Below are 17,361 nucleotides of genomic sequence, written 5' to 3' on the forward strand. Positions count from 1 at the left end.
ACCATTCCAGGACGTGCCCTTCCCACCCCACCCCCTTGGCTGTTCAGCAACAGGAAGAGCCTGCCTTGCTGCTGGCATGCAAGTTGATGGAACTGCCCAGCACACAGCGCTCCAGCTGTTCCTCCACGGCCAGCACCTGCCGCACACCTTCCTCAAAGGCCACAGCCACATTGGTGTCGTCTTTGGCGCTTGTCTCCAGGTAGGGGTAGTTGCCGTGCTCCATGCACCAGGCCCGGGCCTCTTCGGGCATCACCTGCCTCTCCAGCTTGTCCACCTTGTTGCCCAGCACCACAAAGGGGAAGTGCTCGGGGTCCTTCACGTTGGCGTAGCAGAGGAACTCCTTCTGCCAGTGGCCCAGGTTGTTGAAGCTCCGCTGGTCGTCCACGCTGAAGGTCAGCAGGCAGCAGTCGGCCCCCCGGTAGAAGGGGGTCCGCAGGCTCTTGAAGCGCTCCTGCCCGGCCGTGTCCCAAATCTGGAGGGTCACCAAGCGCCCGTCCACCTCCAGGTCCCGGTTGAGGAACTCCACTCCGATGGTGTGGAAAGCCTGCGAGTCAAACTTGTTGGTGACGTAGCGGTTCATGAGAGAGCTCTTCCCAACGCCCCCGTCACCCAGGAGGATGACCTTCAGCAGCAGCGACTTCCCACTCATGACGGCAGTGGCAACGTCTAGAGGAAAAAGGCAGACTCCGTTAGTGGTGTTGGGATAGTAATAATTTTATTATTTGTATCCTGCCCATCCGAATGGGTTGCCACAGCCACTCTGGTTGGCTTACAGCATATATAAAACATAGTAAAATATCAAACATTTAAAACTTCCCTATGCAGGACAGCCTTCAGATGTCTTCTGAAAGTTACATAGTTCTTTATCTCCTTGACAGGGAGAGAGCAAGGCGGCTTTCTGCCTTGTTCCCTGCAACTTCGCTTCTCGCAGTGAGGGAACTGCCTGAAGACCCTCAGAGGAGGACCTTGGTGTCTGGGCTGAATGGGAGTGGAGATGCTCTTTCAAGTATAGTGGGCCAAGGCTGTTTAGGGCTTGAAAGGTGATCACCAGCGCTTTGAATTGTGTTCAGAAATGAACTGGGAGGCAGTGAATATTCTTTAGGACAGGTGTTATATGCTCCTGGCAGCCATATAACACCAAACATTAAAAACTTCCCTATACTTGCCTTCAGATGTCTTCTAAAAGTCACAGTGGTTGATCTGTTTTACATCTGGCTGGATGGCTATCTGTCATGGATGCTTTAGCTGAGATTCCTGCATTGCAGGGGGTTAGACTAGAGGACCCTTAGTGTCCCTTCCAACTCTTTATGTTTCTATGACCTCGGCCCCTAGGAATTGGCTCCTATGCTCAGGGTAGCTAAAGCGTGGCAAATAGCATGGGTTTCTCTGAACCATACTCCTTCAGTGTAGGCTTGTGGTTTACTGTTTCAACTTTGGAAACCGGGAAAGGGCAGCTATGCTAGGTGGACATTGGTAGTGTCCAAGTAAGCCAGTTGCCCCTATGTCATAGAATCATAGAATGGTAGAGCTGAAAGGGGCCACAAGGGTCACCTAGCCCAACCCCTTGCACTCCAGGAATCTTTTGCCCAACGTGGGGCTTGAACCCATGGCCCTAAGATTAAGAGTCTCATATTCTATTGGGAACACAGCAGCAAGGGCAGAGAGCTGGTTAAACTGCCCACCTGTTCTGTGGAGAGGAGTCCTCCTGCCTCCGGGAGAGCCTGGCCGATGTCACACACACACACATCACCAGCGTCCCTGAAAGGCAAGGCATGTCACTCAGCTTGTTGCACATCACACACACACACACACACACACACACACACACACACACACTCTCTCTCTCTCTCTCTCTCTCTCACACACACACACACACACACAGTGTTCCTATCGCTCTCCACATCGCCTCTAGCTCAGTTGCCTCATCTCCAGGTGTGGCTAGAATAGATTCCCTGCCTGAAACCCTTAGACGGCTGCCAGTCAGTGCAGACAATAGTTGCTTTGGGGAATGACAGCTTCCAGCATAATTATTATTATATTTATTTATATCTCGTCTTTTTCTCCGATTCCAGGCAGTGTTAGAAACTCATATATATAAGCTAACTGCCAAATGGCACCTTAAACCTAGGTTCATAGAATCAGAGTTGAAGGGTTGTCTAGTCCAAACCCCTGGAATGCAGGAATCATTGCAGGGGGTTGGACTAGTCCAGGGATCAGCAACCTAAGGCCCATGGGCCGGAAGCGGCCCGCGGAGGTCGTTTGACCAACCCATGAACACCCCCCGAACCGAGCTGCCCGCTCACACGCTGCGCTAAACCGGCACAGTGCAGCGCGGGGACTCGCTTCTGCAGTGCTGAAAATCACATCTGTGCATGCGCAGATGCCAAAAATTGTGGGCATGCGTGCAATCCGGCCCACGGAAGGATCTCTTCGGGACTGATCCATCCCAGGCAAGATAAAGCTTGCTGACTCCTGGACTAGACCGTTAGGTTACAGTTGCCTAACAGAATGTCTAGGTGCTATTTTTTTTACCATACAATTTATTATTATTAATTTAATATTATTATTATTCATTTCATTTCATTTCATTTCATTACCGCTTTATATTTTAAAGAAAACATCTCAAAGACAACACATTAAAACATCCAATCTAACCATCCAGAATAAAATAAATTCAACCTCCCAGGAAAATATTTCAGATCCTTCTCTAAGGGCATTCTGCTTTCCCCATATTTATTTACCAACTTAATTTACAAAGCTGCCCCACAGCAAAAAGAACTCTAGGAAGCCAGTGTGGTGTAGTGATTAGAGTATCAGACTAGGACTGGGGAGGTCTGGGTTCAAATCCCCACTCAGTCTTGAAGCTCACTGGGTGACCTTTGAGTCAAACCTCTTCACCTACCTCACAGGGTTGTTGTAGGGATTAGCTGAGGAGGGGGGGTTAACCATGTACTCCTTGGAGAAAAAGGTGGGATATAAATGCAACACACACTTCCCACGCTGGTAACACAGTGGTTTGACTTTACCCCCGGAGGTGCACTCCACTATATAGACCCCACAGAAGGTTCAACGATCTATCATCCCCTCCCCACCCCGCTGGCTCAAAAATGTTCAATTCCCTTTGTCAGATCATTTTCATAGTTTCAAAATCCCGTGAAGCACACAAAAACTGTACAAAACCACCCAAAAGTCACAGCACTGTAATACCTTTATTAGAACACAAAATATCACAAAGTTGAAGTGCAGGAGAAATTTGTGTCTTAAGCTTGTTATACATGTCCAGCGTCTTCAAACAGCCCTCCCCTATCTAGTTTGCTCAACAGCTAACCTGATGAAAAGTTATGAAGAACTTGAAATATGGCTTTGTGACATTTTGACTTGCCCTAACCAAGGTATGGCTGGTCAAGGTATGACCACACTACCAGCAGCTTTTGGATTCTTTCCTTCTGGAAGTTACTCTAGAGAAATATACTTTGTCCGTAGGACTATTTTCAAGCAATTACTTGGGGGGGGGGGGATGTGTGACTGCAATCTTTGTACAGCCTTCAGGGGTAAGTAATCAATCATGAAGTCTAGAAAGGTTAAAGAGGCATGAATAATTATTGTTCTGCCTTTGATCCTTACTATAGATTCAGTCTTATCAGCTTGTAACCTATACCACTTCCGGAAAGTCTGTGTACAATAATGGATGCAAGAAGCACCCCAAACTGCAAACCTACATAACTAAATGGGTATTACCACAAACTTCTATTCCAGTATTGTCTGGATTGACACCAGGTTTTCCAGATCCTGTCCCTGATACAGACACTAAGAAAGAGAGGTGAACTGCTGAATGCAGTAGATGAGTAGAACATTACTGGGAAGGTTTTCAAGAGATGACAACAGTTTCTCATCATCACTTCCACGAGTTACCTACCAGAAAATAGCAAGCCACTGAAAACACAAACCTGGAACATTTGTCAGGTTCTGCACTTTCACCAATACCTTGTTATAAATTCAATTATTGGTCAGTGATGAAATGCACAGCAATGTAGCAATATCATAAACCAGTCTGGAAACTGTATTGGTACATACTAAGTAGAAACAAAATAAAAAAAAAATCCTTCCAGTAGCACCTTAGAGACCAACTAAGTTTGTTACTGGTATGAGCTTTTGTGTACATGTGTTTCTACTGCAGCAGACCAACATGGCTACCTACCTGTAACTAAGAAGTCAAGTGTCGTTCAGGTTCACTAGTTGTTGCTGGCATCTGGCTGTCTCTGTGAAAAACACCCCAAATCACAAAAGAAGTAAAGACTGGCTTGGCAGTAGAGATTAATCTAAGAATTGTCAAAGCCTCCATTCAGCAAGCCTGTCACTCAGCTGCTTTGGGACATGTTAGGAACTCAAGCAAACCAGTTTCCTCTTACCATTTCCACATCCCCAACTGACACTTTAAAAATTCCATGAAACCTGAAAGCCAATGAGCATACAGCCTGGTTGGACCATTGCCAAATTTATAGGCCCCAGATCATGAAAGTTTGACACTGGAAATAATAATATGTACCTGAACTTGACCAAAGGTTGTTTTGCTGTCTATTTCCTGGTGAAAACGGTTATGTACAAATGCCTTGAATTTTGCAACTCTTCACTATGACATGCACAACTCCAAATGGCATAATGAGCAATTATTGGCAAAATTGTTCCTCACATATATAGATAAGCAGAAGAAACAAAAAATTCCAAGGATCCTTTTTGCTGTGCAAATCAATATTAAAGCTGATTATACTATATTTATAGTAAGTTGGGTAAGCAATGTCAAGCCTTGGTTTAATTGTTCAGCAATATTTGTATGTAATGCAACATCTTTTTTTAGTGTTGTGGTTAGACTTGGGCCTGGGAGACCTGGGTTCAAATCACTCAGCTATGAAGCTCAACTTGTGCTATTCACCTTCACTCAGCCTAACCTACATTACATGGTTGTTTTGAGGAGAGAATGGGGAGAGAACCATGTGTGCCAGGTTGAGAAAGATAAGAAATGTAATGTAGTTGTTTTTTTTAAAAAAATGAAACTTGCTATGCACATTCAAACATATATTTCAAGTTCTGAAACAGAATAAATACACCCACTCAGAGGAAACTTATGTTAAATACCTTCTTGCCGATAAAGATCAAGCCTGTTGCGAAATTCTGTTTTATAGCAACGAGGACAAGACAGGCTGTGGTGACAGTGATGGCCGGAGAATCAGTACCAATTTTAATCTAGATTGCAGATTTTAGCTGAAGGAGTATTATTTTTAATGTAAATAAATTTATAGGGATTTTTAAATTGCATCCGCTTTTTCATGCAGATGTGGCATATGTTGTTGTTGTTAACTTTGCTGTCTGGTCTTTGTTTTTGAGAGAAGAAAAAATATTTAAAACAGATAAACTGTAGTCAATAATAGTTTCACTTAAAAAAGAAGCCTGTGTGGTAGATAATTTGATTCAATGTGTAGTCTCTTGAATCATACCGATTACTAGTTATAGTTTGCACACATTGAGATCATACACATGAAACAATCGCCTTCAGAATACAGTATTACTTTCTTAAATAGAGGCATACTTTATTACCTGTCCTCCTCTGCTTTTTCTTTGCTATGGTCTTTGTGTGATCAAGATGGAAAAAGCATCCTGTCAATACTTACCACAGAGTCATCACTGTCTATCAAAAGATTTTTGCTAATCCTATGCTAGAAACTCTTACAAGGAAACAAGAGTGTCTCCAATTAATTATGTTTATTAATAAAACATAATATGTACTTCACTTTTTAGCTGTTGTTTTTTAACCACACAAGACAGTCATCTAGGCAGTTTGTATACTAGGACTACTGAGGCAGACAGTAATAAATCTTCTGATTGGAATACTTCCAGTTCAACAAAATGTGTTAGTGAACTACATTGGGTCTGCAACAGAATGTTGCACTATTGAGTGCTTTTGTTCAATATTTCAGACCATTCCATCACTGTTTTGTTTTGTGTGGCCTCCACCCCCCATCAGATAGCGTTCTGCTGCCACTGAGCACGCTCAGTTCTTATTGAACTCTTTATAGAGTGGGGCACCCATTTACTCCCCCCTTAATGTTTTTTGTTTTCTGCTTCTGTAACCCTCAGGGTTTTCCCACAAACATGCTAGTAACTCTTCATTGTACTTGGATTTTATTGTTTTGGCTATGCAAGGACCAGCACTCAGAACCAAGATAACTATTGCCAGGAAAATGGCTTCCGTACTTTGGCCTGCGTAAAAGCTGGTCTCTGCAAGAGTTTCCCCCCATTAACTGGAATTGTTTCATCAAGTTGGAGCACCTATGCTAGTTTGTGCTACTGTGCTTCAAGGCCAAAGCCGCAACAGGCTAACCGGGAAGTGATTTCAGCTGTGAGAATGCACACAGGCCAGCGCCAGAAGTTTTTAGCTACCAAGCCTTTTGACTGGTCCTGGGGATCCATTGTAGCTGTTATGTTTTGTACTACTGCTATTTTTACTTCATTTTTACCCTATCCCTTTTAAATAAACGCACCTCATTTAAAACTGGTGTCTGTCTGTTTAGGTAAAGTCTTGGTACTGTATCTGGCCCTAGCCTCTTGGTTATATGATACTGAGTAAGCTGGTAACCTTTGGCTTAGGAAGCAGAATCTGGTTTTTAACTTTTGCTTCTCTGGAATCTTAGAGGTGTCTGGTAAGCTATGGGAGTCTCCTGGCCCAAGTTGGTTGGACTTAAGGAGTGGTGGAAGTGTACTATCTGGCAGGGTTGGCTTTAGACACCATTTGTACCAATAAGAGCTGATTCCTGGGATTTGGGGTCTAGGTTTTGACAACTATTAGTATATACAAGCATGCAACATAGTGTTGAAGTGTAACACTTCTGTTCAGGATTCCAGCCACTCCATTCCATTTCCCCCCCCCCCTCTGGTTTTTAATTCCCCCAGGCCCAAAAGTTCAGTCAGCAGTCTGTGCCAACTGAGCACACACAGTTCTCAGTGGATTGTTTTGGGCAGCTCTCACTTCCATCCCTGGCAATATTTATAGCTTCTCAGTGTGAAACATGAAATGACCTATCTAGACATTGTGTGGGTTCCTTCTACTCCTTCCATATTGTGCATTTCTTCCTTGCACTGTTGTGTTCTGGTGCTGCTCGCAGGCTTCTGGTTGGCCACTATGAGAAAAGGATGCTGGAGTAGGCAGGCCACTGGCCTCACCCAGCAGGGCTATTCTTAGGTTCCGTCATCCTTCTTTTCCAGGCACTTTATTCCATCCCCCCCCCACATACAACTGTCAGGTCCCCCCCCCCACAACAATCAGTCAGCATTTCATGGGTACCAGCCATGCTCACCCTTCACTGAGCTATTATTGGAATATTCTCCCCACCATAGGATTTTCCTCCCCACATATTTTCTGTACTTCTGCAAACTGCAGGGTTACCCCATGTCTGCTTATACCACCCTCTTGTGCAGAGGTGGTGTGGTTCTGGTTGGTTTAGATTCATTTAGATTTCCTGCTGACAGATGAGCAGAGATGGTGGTACTGTATAGAATCCAGGCAATATTTTTTTTTACATTGGTATGCCCTCCACCTCCATGCCTTTATTTATTCCCACCTATTTATTTATTCCCACCTATTTCTTTAAGGAGCCTAAGGTGGTGGACATGGTTCTCCCACTCCCCATGTAATCCCCACAACAAATCTACGAGGTACATTAGGTTGAGACTGGGCCACTGAGTGACCAAAAGTCACCTGGTGAGCTTCATGGCCAAGTGGGGATTTGAACCCTGGTCTCCTAGTCCACCACTCTAACCGCTCAACCACACTGACTCTCTGTTACAAAGATGCACACACACCCATCATCGCTGGCAGGTATTCTCAAAAGAGTCCCTCAAATGCATCATATCCTTTCCCCAAGAAAAATCTGCCTATACAAATATTTCAGAGTAGTTAGAAGTGTTGATATGGAAAAGTGGGGACCTGGAATCTAAAAATCAACTACTGCCAAGTAGTAACATATAACAGGAATCCATTTACATATTATCATGCATGCACCTGAGTGGTCAAACATCATGCTAGAATGGTCCCCTTTTCTCTGATAGGCACTAAGTGCCCACAACTGCACAATAGGAACTGCTTCCCCCTCATTTTATCTCCACACCAGGGGAAGCTAGAAGAAAGCTGCATCTGTTGTATTCAAACTAGAATGCACTCAAGAAAAAGGATCCACCTTAGGGTACAGTGTGGAGGTCATGTAAAAGTAAGGGTCAGGTCTTTATACAGTAAATGCGTTCATGCACATATACAGATTCTTCATCAACAGCTTGACTGGTTTTAGGTATGGGCCACATGAAGACAGTCTTGTGGAGAATCAGGAAAAGCAATAACATTTGCAGACCATGACATAGAAACAAAGTCACAACTGACTTTGGTAACTCCATTGGTATATCTATTAAGATAAAACATATCCCTGAAATGTTACAGCTATGTACATCCTTAAAATAAAACCCCTGGCCAATTTGCACCCAATCTAATAATGAGCTTATGAAATGGAAAAATGTTCTGCCTCATTTCGCTGGGAAAGAGATTTGTCCAGTATTTTTAAAACAGGATACCAGAATCTTTGTCACATTTTACACCACAAAACTTACAATCTCTCTTTATGGCAGAACTCTTATAAATGACTTAACCTCCAACCTTCTAATGAGAATTATTTCCTGGGTGAGACTATAAATTGTTTGCATCTGCTTAGGTCTGTGGTTAATCTGGAAACAAAGGAATTCATAGTTAAACCATGTGTCTCAAGTTAGCTAGCATATATACGGAATTACATAAATGTGCACATAAAAATGATATAAAAACAAGAAGTCTTGTAACACCTTAAAAGACTGAGGCTGCATTCGCATGGCAGTTTATTCTATTTTCATGCCTTTTCCCTTTTAAGCTCCACATTACATGTGAGCTTTCACATGACATAAAAGTCACTTCTAGAACTATAGTGGAATATAGGACAAGATTCGTGCTCATTTCCACATTATTTGCTTCCAGAAAAAATCCATTTGCAAATACAGTAATATGGAAATAAGTGCTAAATCTGCACCATTTTCCACTACAGTCCTACAGTTTTTGTTGCGCTTGCTGCTACAGACTAGATTGACCATCCTTCTATAAAGTACAAGTCAGAGATAATAACCAGCAAACAGCATATGGTTTGGTGGCAGAATCACCTCCACTCTATACTAGCCTATTGAGACCGCTAAGAACATAAGAACAGTCTGCTGGTTCAGGCGGATGGTCCATCTAGTCTTAACCTCCTGTTCTCACTGTGGCCCAACCAATGCCTGTGGGAAACCAGCAAGCAGGATTCTTGAAGCACAGGAGCCCTCTCCCCCCCCCCCTGCGATTTCCAGCAACTGTTATTCAGAAGCACTGTCAAGGAGGCAGAGCTAATAGCCATCCATAGCACACACACACTCTCCTCTATAAATCTGTCTCATCTTCTTTTAAAGCCATCTAGGTTGTTGGCCATCGCTGCCTCCTGTGGGAGAGAGTTCCATAGTTTAACCCTAGCTTTTGCATGAAGAAGCACTTCCTTTTATCCGTCCTGAATCTCCTAACGCTCAGCTTCACCGGCTGCCCGCGGTGCCACGAGGGAAGCAAACGTTTCTCTATTCCCTTTCTCCACGCCTTCATACCCTTTTCCCACCAAGCTGCCTTCTCGCTCGCTTTTCTTCTTAAACGGCTAAATCCTGGGCGCGGCTGCCTCAGTCAAGCGGAATTTTGTCCCGCTTTTCCCCCTGGCAAGCTGCTGTCACGGCAAGGGCGGGAACCGTTCCCGCCATGAGGCGAAGTAAGGAAAGGTCGACTTTCCTCATTTCATCTCCTCAGCGCTTCCCCACAACGAGGCTCCTGCCTCAGTCCTTCTCCAAGCAAAAGAGGCCCTTTTCCACGCGCGAGCCGAGAGCAAAGAGAAGAAGGCTCCCGACAGCGCCCCCTCGGCTGCCATTTTCCCCACACGAACCCGGCAGGCCCCGCCTCAGTGCGGTTGTGCGGCGAGGGAAAAGGAGGAGCGACGCAAAGCCGCTTCAAGAGGACGGCGCCGGAAGCTGCACTACAAGGCCTCAGCCGGCCTGAAGAACGCACGAGCGGCGTCGCCGTCGCCTGAGGAGCCGGTCGGCCGCCGCGGCTCTTCCCCTGGCGCCTGCCCCGCTGGGGGGTCCTGCGGTGAGTTAACGGCTTCACGGGGCTCCCTTGCTCGGGCGGGTAAGGGGAAAGGGGAGCAGCCGGCCCTCTGCTCCTCCTCCTCGTGGCAACCCGCGTTGCGAGCATCCCGGCGTTACTGTTCCCTTGCGTTACCTTTTGCTTACACGGATGTCTAGGCCGCTTCTCACGTGACGACGGTGCGCTCGGCTCGTCCCCCCTGAGCCATCCCCCCCTCGAGCCTGAGAGGGTTGCTTTCACGTCTGGCTTGCTTGCCCGCACGTGGGGAACCTTCTCCAGCTGCCTTGTTTTGTATGGGGAGTGGCTTCGCACGTGACGGCGATTCGCTTTTTCCCGTATGCGCAGCTCCCTCCATGTTGGGTGCTTAGACGCACTTGAACGTGGAAGTAAATCCCGGTCCTGGTGGGTATGTTCCCGTGGGAGCGGGCGAGTGGCGCATCCGCGGAGCGACGAGTGACCCGGGGTCTAAGGTTGATGATCTTGAGAGGGATCTTGGAACCATGTGCTGGGGTTTAGCCCTGTTGGATTCCAGAAGCCTCAGACATTATGCACAGAAGGCGGAATTTTGCCAGGCCTGCTTTTCCTCCTGGCACGCTAGTAAGGTTGTTTAAACACAAACACACACATAACCCCCTACAAGTGGTGAAATCATTCTTTTCACGCAACTCTTTAAGGGGTGCGTATGCAATCTCGAGCTGGACGCAGCAACTTCCATTAGTTCAAACTCTTAAGCACTACAGTGGAAAAGCAGCCTAAACATTCTCTGTTATAATGGTATTATTTAACAAAAAATTACTATCTTATTAATGTGCTTTATCATCCAATTGTACTTTCAGCCAGAGTTGTTAAAGAATGAAAATCAGGTGCCTTTTGCCATATTATCTGTGCAAATCATCATACAAAGGTGATACAGTATCCGTTCAGTCGTTGGCTGGGAATACTGAACCAGATGGTGACAGCAAGGCAATTTAACAAGGAGTGCAGGCATGCGGTACTGGGAGCAGGGGTGTTGCTAGGGGGGCAGGCCACCCCAGGTTCCAGGGGATGACTCTCAGCATGCCCACCCCACAACTTGTAAGTTGCTCAGTGCAGCTACTGGCTTACACAGCATAAACTTTGCTTTTTCCTTCCTGCTGGGAAGAGCCACAGAAACACAGCTCTGCCTAGTCAGGGCTCCACCCAGCAGCCTGACACATTTCACCAGGGCACTGCCCTCTCAAGGAGCACAAAGGTGCCATCTTCAAGGGGTGAAATTTGGCACCTCCACCTAGAGCCTCAAGCACAAGCCAGAGCAAGTTCAGTGGCTTTGGGCTTAGGACTCATCACAGCGCTACAAAAGCATTAGCTGTGCTTGCTTTACTCAGTCCACCTGGACCTGGGGTACCATCCGCCCACAACCCTTCAAGTCACAGTGAGCGTTTTGCGTCCCCCCCCCCCATTGCTTTGCAGCACCTCATGGGGGGGTGACCAAAAAAGATCCACAGCGGGTACCACTTGGGTTTGCTACGCCTCTGACTGGGAGCACTCACACAAACTATCTTCCAGTCTTAGTTACAGGTAGGTAGCCATGTTGGTCTGCCATAGTCAAAACAAAATAAAATTAAAAAATCCTTCCAGTAGCACCTTAGAGACCAACTAAGTTTGTTCTTGGTATGAGAATGCACACGAAAGCTCATACCAAGAACAAACTTAGTTGTTCTCTAAGGTGCTACTGGAAGGAATTTTTAATTTTCTTTTGTTTTATCTTTTAGTCTGAAAACATGTGCAAGGGAATCACGAGCTAGTCCAACCTTCTGCCTTCTGCTGCCTACATGTGCATCAAAACAAAATACAGTTAAAAAAAATCCTTCCAGTAGCACCTTAGAGACCAACTAAGTTTGTTCTTGGTATGAGCTTTCGTGTGCATGCTCAGGATTGGCTCAGGATTCCCGCTCAGTCTAATGCAGGGGTCCCCAAACTAGGGCCCGGGGGCTGGATGCGGCTCAAATCGCCTTCTAAATCTGGCCCACAGACTGTCCGGGAATCAGCATGTTTTTACATGAGTAGAATGTGTGCTTTTATTTAAAATGGGTTATTTGTGGGGCATAGGAATTCGTTCATATCTTTTTTCAAAATATAGTCCGCCCCCCCACAAGGTCTGAGGGACAGTGGACCGGCCCCCTGCTGAAAAAGTTTGCTGACCCCTGGTCTAATACATGCTTGTACACACATAGAGTCCCATCCCACAGCCAGCATGTGTCAGCAGTTGGAATGGTGCGTAGGGTTAGTAAGTAACCTTTATTTTTAACGTGCTGAGTTTGACTCCCATCAGGTTCCAGTTCATAGCTATTGGGCTATTATTTGTTATACTGACAGATAGTATGACTGCTGCTCTGTATTTCTAGACAGCATGCACTTTTCAAGTGTTAGTTACCAGCATTCATTTGGAACTGTAAAGACTTTCTAAAAGAAATATAGCATTTAGTGCATTTCATAGCTGTTGGTGCCTTTTTACTGTAAATTATTGCTATATTTTATATTCTGTTGTTTTTTTCAGCGTTAACAGTTGTATATACCAGGCATGGCCAAACTTGGCCCTCCAGCTGTTTTGGGACTACAACTCCCATCATGCCTAGCTAACAGGACCGGTGTTCAGGGATGATGGGAATTGTAGTCCCAAAACAGCTGAAGGGTCAAGTTTGGCCATGCCTGGTATATACAAAGCATTAATTTGTACTTTTGTACAACATTATATAATGAAAAACCTAGCCTTCTCAGTCTTACTAACCTTAATTAAAATATATTCAAAACTTTAGAACAATTCTGTTATGTATGGAAAAGCATATCTCTTATTCTACATTCCTGTAACTTTAACCAGTTTCAGTTTTGGATATATGCAAAGTTTTATTGGAGCAAACTGCCTTTTTCCTTTTTAAATGTTTAAAAGCTGGCTTTCTGGACCAAGTCCACCCATGGTACCTAGTGGGGTAGAATTCTATGCAGACTTTAAAAACAACATCATTATACAGTGGTACCTCTGGTCACGTACTTAATTCATTCCAGAGGTTCGTTCTTAACCTGAAACTGTTCTTAACCTGAAGCACCACTTTAGCTAATGGGATCTCCCACTGCCGCTGCGTATGTAACCCGAGGTACCACTGTAGTATACATATATTGTAGTTCAGTTCTTAAGACAATGAACATGCCACAGCAGAGTGCTTGTATCAATATTCAATATTATTAATACTATACTAATTAGTATTTCTGCTGCGTATTTCTGTTGATATTAATCAACATAGGCCAAAGCAGTACTGTGCATGCACACGAAAGCTCATACCAAGAACTAACTTAGTTGGTCTCTAAGGTGCTACTGGAAGGAATTTTTTATTTTATTTTGTTTTGACTATGGCAGACCAACACGGCTACCTACCTATAATTGCAAGGTTATGGTTTTTTAATTCCAGTTTGGCATTGACCACTTCAGTCTTAATATATATTTGTTTGTTCAACCATAATTGATTGCATTGTTTGGCACCCTCTTTACTGAATGCATGTAAAATCCTTGTGGCCAGAACATTTCAAGTGTCTTTAGGAGGCCAAGCCCAGCAGCAATAGTGGCATGATTTGCTTTGCTTATGACAAATATACAGATGTGTGGAAATGCTGAAAGACGTGGTTTACTTGTTCAGTTTGCAATACTCATTACTACTTTTCCATTACTTTCTTACTAATTTGCAGCAATCCACAGTGCACTTAAACAATTTGTCTGCAGTCTTTTGCCTAACATGTTTTGTTTCTTAGGTCAGTTGACCACACACATGAAGTAAGAGCACCTATCTTTGTGCTATTGATAGTTCATTTGTACCTACAACTACTTCAGTGGCTTTCTCCAAAATCTGTGAATAACTGTTTGTGTTCAGATTCCTACATTATAAAGAAACCTCTAAACATCAGATTCCCAATTCTCCATAATGTTAAGGAAGCATAAGGAGCAGTTCACCTCATTTCAGTATTCTGCTGCAAAATAGGTAGGGCAGCATTGCTTATAACAGGGGTGCCCAAACTTTTTTCAAAGAGGGTCGGATTTGGTGAAGTGAACATGCGTGAGGGTTGGCCAAAGTTGTCTGCTGAGCTTTTTTTTAAGATTTTACTTCAGGACATGTACTGACATATACTTAAATTGACCGGCGGGCCGGATTAGGCCCCCAAAACGGACTTTGGACATGCCTGGTTTATAACCTTCGAGGTTACTGAACTTCATTCAAGTTCTGCACATAGAAACATCAGAGAAAGTGATATTTAGTGTTGCGTGAGCAGAATTCAGGCTTGAACAACAAGTCATTCCCTCTCTCAAAGTATCCAGTATTTACTGGAAAGCCTCTCCAGAGTGTCACAGGGGGCTTCTCTGTGGGCTGAGTTGTACCAGGCACCAATAGAAAAGAGGAATCTCTGAAAATTGAGCAGAGGATTCTTGTGTGTCACTAGTGTAGGATTATTGTGGCTAATTTCAACCAGCATTGTAACGATTGAGCCCACAGTGTTGATGAGTTCTTCAGGCACTCTGGAAAGGCTTTGGGGAGGAGAGAAAGATTCCTTGCATGAGCTTGTCCTGGATATTGCCCATGGGGATTAGCCTTGGTAAAGCAGTACAGTGGTACCTCTGAATCTGTTGCGGAGCCCTGCTCACAACCTGAAAGGTCCGCAACCTGAAGCGCCGCACCTGCACATGTGTGAGGTGCGATTCGGCGCTTCGGCGCATGTGCGTAACGTCATTTTGCGCTTCTGCGCTTGCGCCGAAACCTGGAAGTAACCCATTCCGGTACTTCTGGGTTCAGCGCGTTCATAACCTGTAGCGAATGCAACCCGAGGTATGACTGTATTCTGATTGGTGTTCTCTTTAGCCAACCCTCCCAAATGCAAAAGTAAGTTTTCAGAGTCACATGTACTCTCCATCATGCATCAAAGGTGAGAACATGTTACTCCTGTCCCTAACACTGTGTGAAAACCTGCAGTGCACTGTAGTTCAGGTAGTCCCCAAAGCATCTTGAAGCCTGAAGATTACATTGATTGTCTCACAGCAGTCCTAACAAAGATCATAACCATATGCACATTGCCCAAAATGTAATACAGCTGCAGGTCTGAAATGAATACTGGACATTTTTCTTCTTTGTGTTTTTATTAGGTAAATGTTTTCCTTTTTAAAAGTACACCAAAGCAAGATTCGTTTTGAAATATCTTTATTTTTAAAAAGTTAATAAAGTGTACAGTATAATATTTTTTTCCTTCCAAAGGAGCACATACATAAGAATAAACCACTGGATAATAGATTTATTAATATCATACTGCATGAGTTGTGAGCAGCACCTCATGAGTTTATACTCAATGTGTCAAAACATAAGGAATCAACAAAAAGCCTTGCTTGTACCAGTTTTTCACATATTTCTCCCTTAATACTAGAGAAACCCTAGTATTTTGAGTATTCCTAAAATATCTGATAGGGCTTTATAATAATATACTGTTTCTGGATTTGAGAAATTTGCAGTGAAATAGCTTCTTTATACAGAGTTTCTGGAGTGGGGGTCTGGTTGCAAGATTAGTATCATTTGACCATGAGATTTCCTGCAACCTCCTGGTTTTATATAAAATTGCAGGTGATTTCTTAAAACCTGGCTTCTTAAAGCTAGAAGAGGTGAGGTGAAAGAACAATAACTGTGTTAATATTTGTGTATTATGCAAATGAATACATTTTCCAGTGGGCAGGATACCTGTATTTCTGCCAGTATTGCTATCCACATATCCCCTGGCTGCTAAGTTCTAAATAAATGCTTTTGGCTATGGACTTAGAAGCCAACACTTACAATATCTGTCAGCTTGGAGTGTCAGTAAGCATGTAGATGAAGGCAAAGAACAGAAAAATATCACTCAATCACTCATGGAAATGGTGATTGAAACCATGTGGATGAATCCGTCAACAGTTGAGTCCATAACTACAGGTACTTGAATTACAAATACGGTAATCTTATCTGATCAAAGGTATTAACTGCATCTTCACAAAAGAAATGGGCCCTCTTTGCCCACTAAAGTTTATTATGTAGTGTGTTTGTTAGTCTTTAAGGTGCTGCAAGTGTTCTTTTTTGCAAATCAACATTTCTGTCAGGTATTGACATGGGTGTGCATTATTTGTTTGTGTCTCACCTAGTTTAGTCTACTAGTTTAGTTTGTGCTGCCTTAAATTTCTTGGAGGGAAAAATTCATTATCAGTTAAATAAACGAATTACAATATTAAGAGCAATAAAGTTTCTTAATTGCCATTTAATGTTACTGATCCTGAACATAAACATGGACTCTTGCTACAGAGATAGAATATATTTATTATTATTATTATTATGCATTAAATGTGTTAGTCACTTTATATTGCCCAGGGCAACCCAAAGCAACCTACAACCAAACATACAATAAACTGCATAGGTACATTAAAACCATGGGGAAAGAGAAATACATTTTTCAAATCCCACTCACTTCTGAAAGGCCACAGATAGTTAAAGGCCAAAGTATTCAGTATGGCTGCTAAATCTGGAGATCAGCCAGAAATCAAGGTTGTAGGGCACTGGTTTAATTGAAACAGTTTCTGAGCAGTCATTTTCATAGGTAGTGCTGAAGCAAAAGCATGTATTTGTTATTAGACTGTTACAAAATAGTTTGTGCTGTTGTCTATTGCTTTAGCTATTTCACAACAATAGTTCAGTGACGGTACTATCATTGACTGCACCATTTTTAGGACAGTGATTCACAATTGGTTTGAAAGCTAGTGTGAGGTTATGGACTATGTTCTATGCCTGTTTTAGAACACTGATTTTAATAATGAGATACACATAAAGATGGGAGAAAGTGTTGCTGTTTCAGTGCTTGCTCTGTTTCTGTCAGTGGTCTTACGTGGGCAAGCTGACTGGAGAAGAATCCAAGCAAGGCTGTTCTAACAATGGCTAGCAGGCTTGTACTCTTTGTAGGAGGGGTAAAGGGTAATTGGGGGGGAGGGGTTATCTCCACTAGGCACCCAAATTTACGGTCTTGGGCTGCTGTTGGGTCTTTTAAGCATTTGAAGATTAGGGGAAGTCAGAAAATTGCACACCAGCTAGCCTAGCTTCTGTCCAGATGAATTGATG

At 43.8% G+C, this 17,361-nt stretch overlaps 2 protein-coding genes across 6 annotated transcripts in view; one reads left to right on the forward strand and one right to left on the reverse strand.

Moving 5' to 3' along the window:
• Positions 1-10,646, reverse strand: LOC117045423 (ras-related protein Rab-9B-like). 4 transcript variants are annotated; one of them, XM_033146441.1, is made up of 3 exons: positions 10,355-10,442; positions 1,683-1,758; positions 1-666 (listed from the first exon to the last, which is right to left on the reverse strand). In XM_033146441.1, exon 3 carries the CDS (start codon positions 647-649, stop codon positions 44-46), a length of 606 nt encoding a protein of 201 aa, XP_033002332.1. In that variant the 5' UTR covers positions 650-666; positions 1,683-1,758; positions 10,355-10,442; the 3' UTR covers positions 1-43. The 4 variants fall into 4 exon arrangements, 3 of the variants coding, with proteins under 3 accessions (XP_033002332.1, XP_033002333.1, XP_033002331.1); XM_033146442.1 differs by lacking the exon at positions 1,683-1,758 and having other exon boundaries at positions 10,355-10,429; XM_033146440.1 differs by lacking the exon at positions 10,355-10,442 and having other exon boundaries at positions 1,683-1,830.
• USPL1 (ubiquitin specific peptidase like 1) overlaps positions 10,003-17,361 on the forward strand; it is a 19,849-nt gene continuing 12,490 nt past the window's right edge. Inside the window, exon 1 of one of the 2 annotated variants that reach the window (XM_033146438.1) lies at positions 10,003-10,222. The gene's annotated coding sequence lies outside the window, so the exon portion shown is untranslated. The remainder of the gene's footprint in view (positions 10,223-17,361) is intronic. The other variant, XM_033146439.1, reaches the window with a different exon arrangement.

This window comes from Lacerta agilis, chromosome 4, assembly GCF_009819535.1.
Source record: "Lacerta agilis isolate rLacAgi1 chromosome 4, rLacAgi1.pri, whole genome shotgun sequence".
NCBI lineage: Eukaryota > Metazoa > Chordata > Lepidosauria > Squamata > Lacertidae > Lacerta > Lacerta agilis.

Coding starts and splice junctions, on each gene's coding strand:
- LOC117045423 (XM_033146441.1), bottom strand. CDS start 649: ATGAGTGGGAAGTCGCTGCTGCTGAAGGTCATCCTCCTGGGTGACGGG.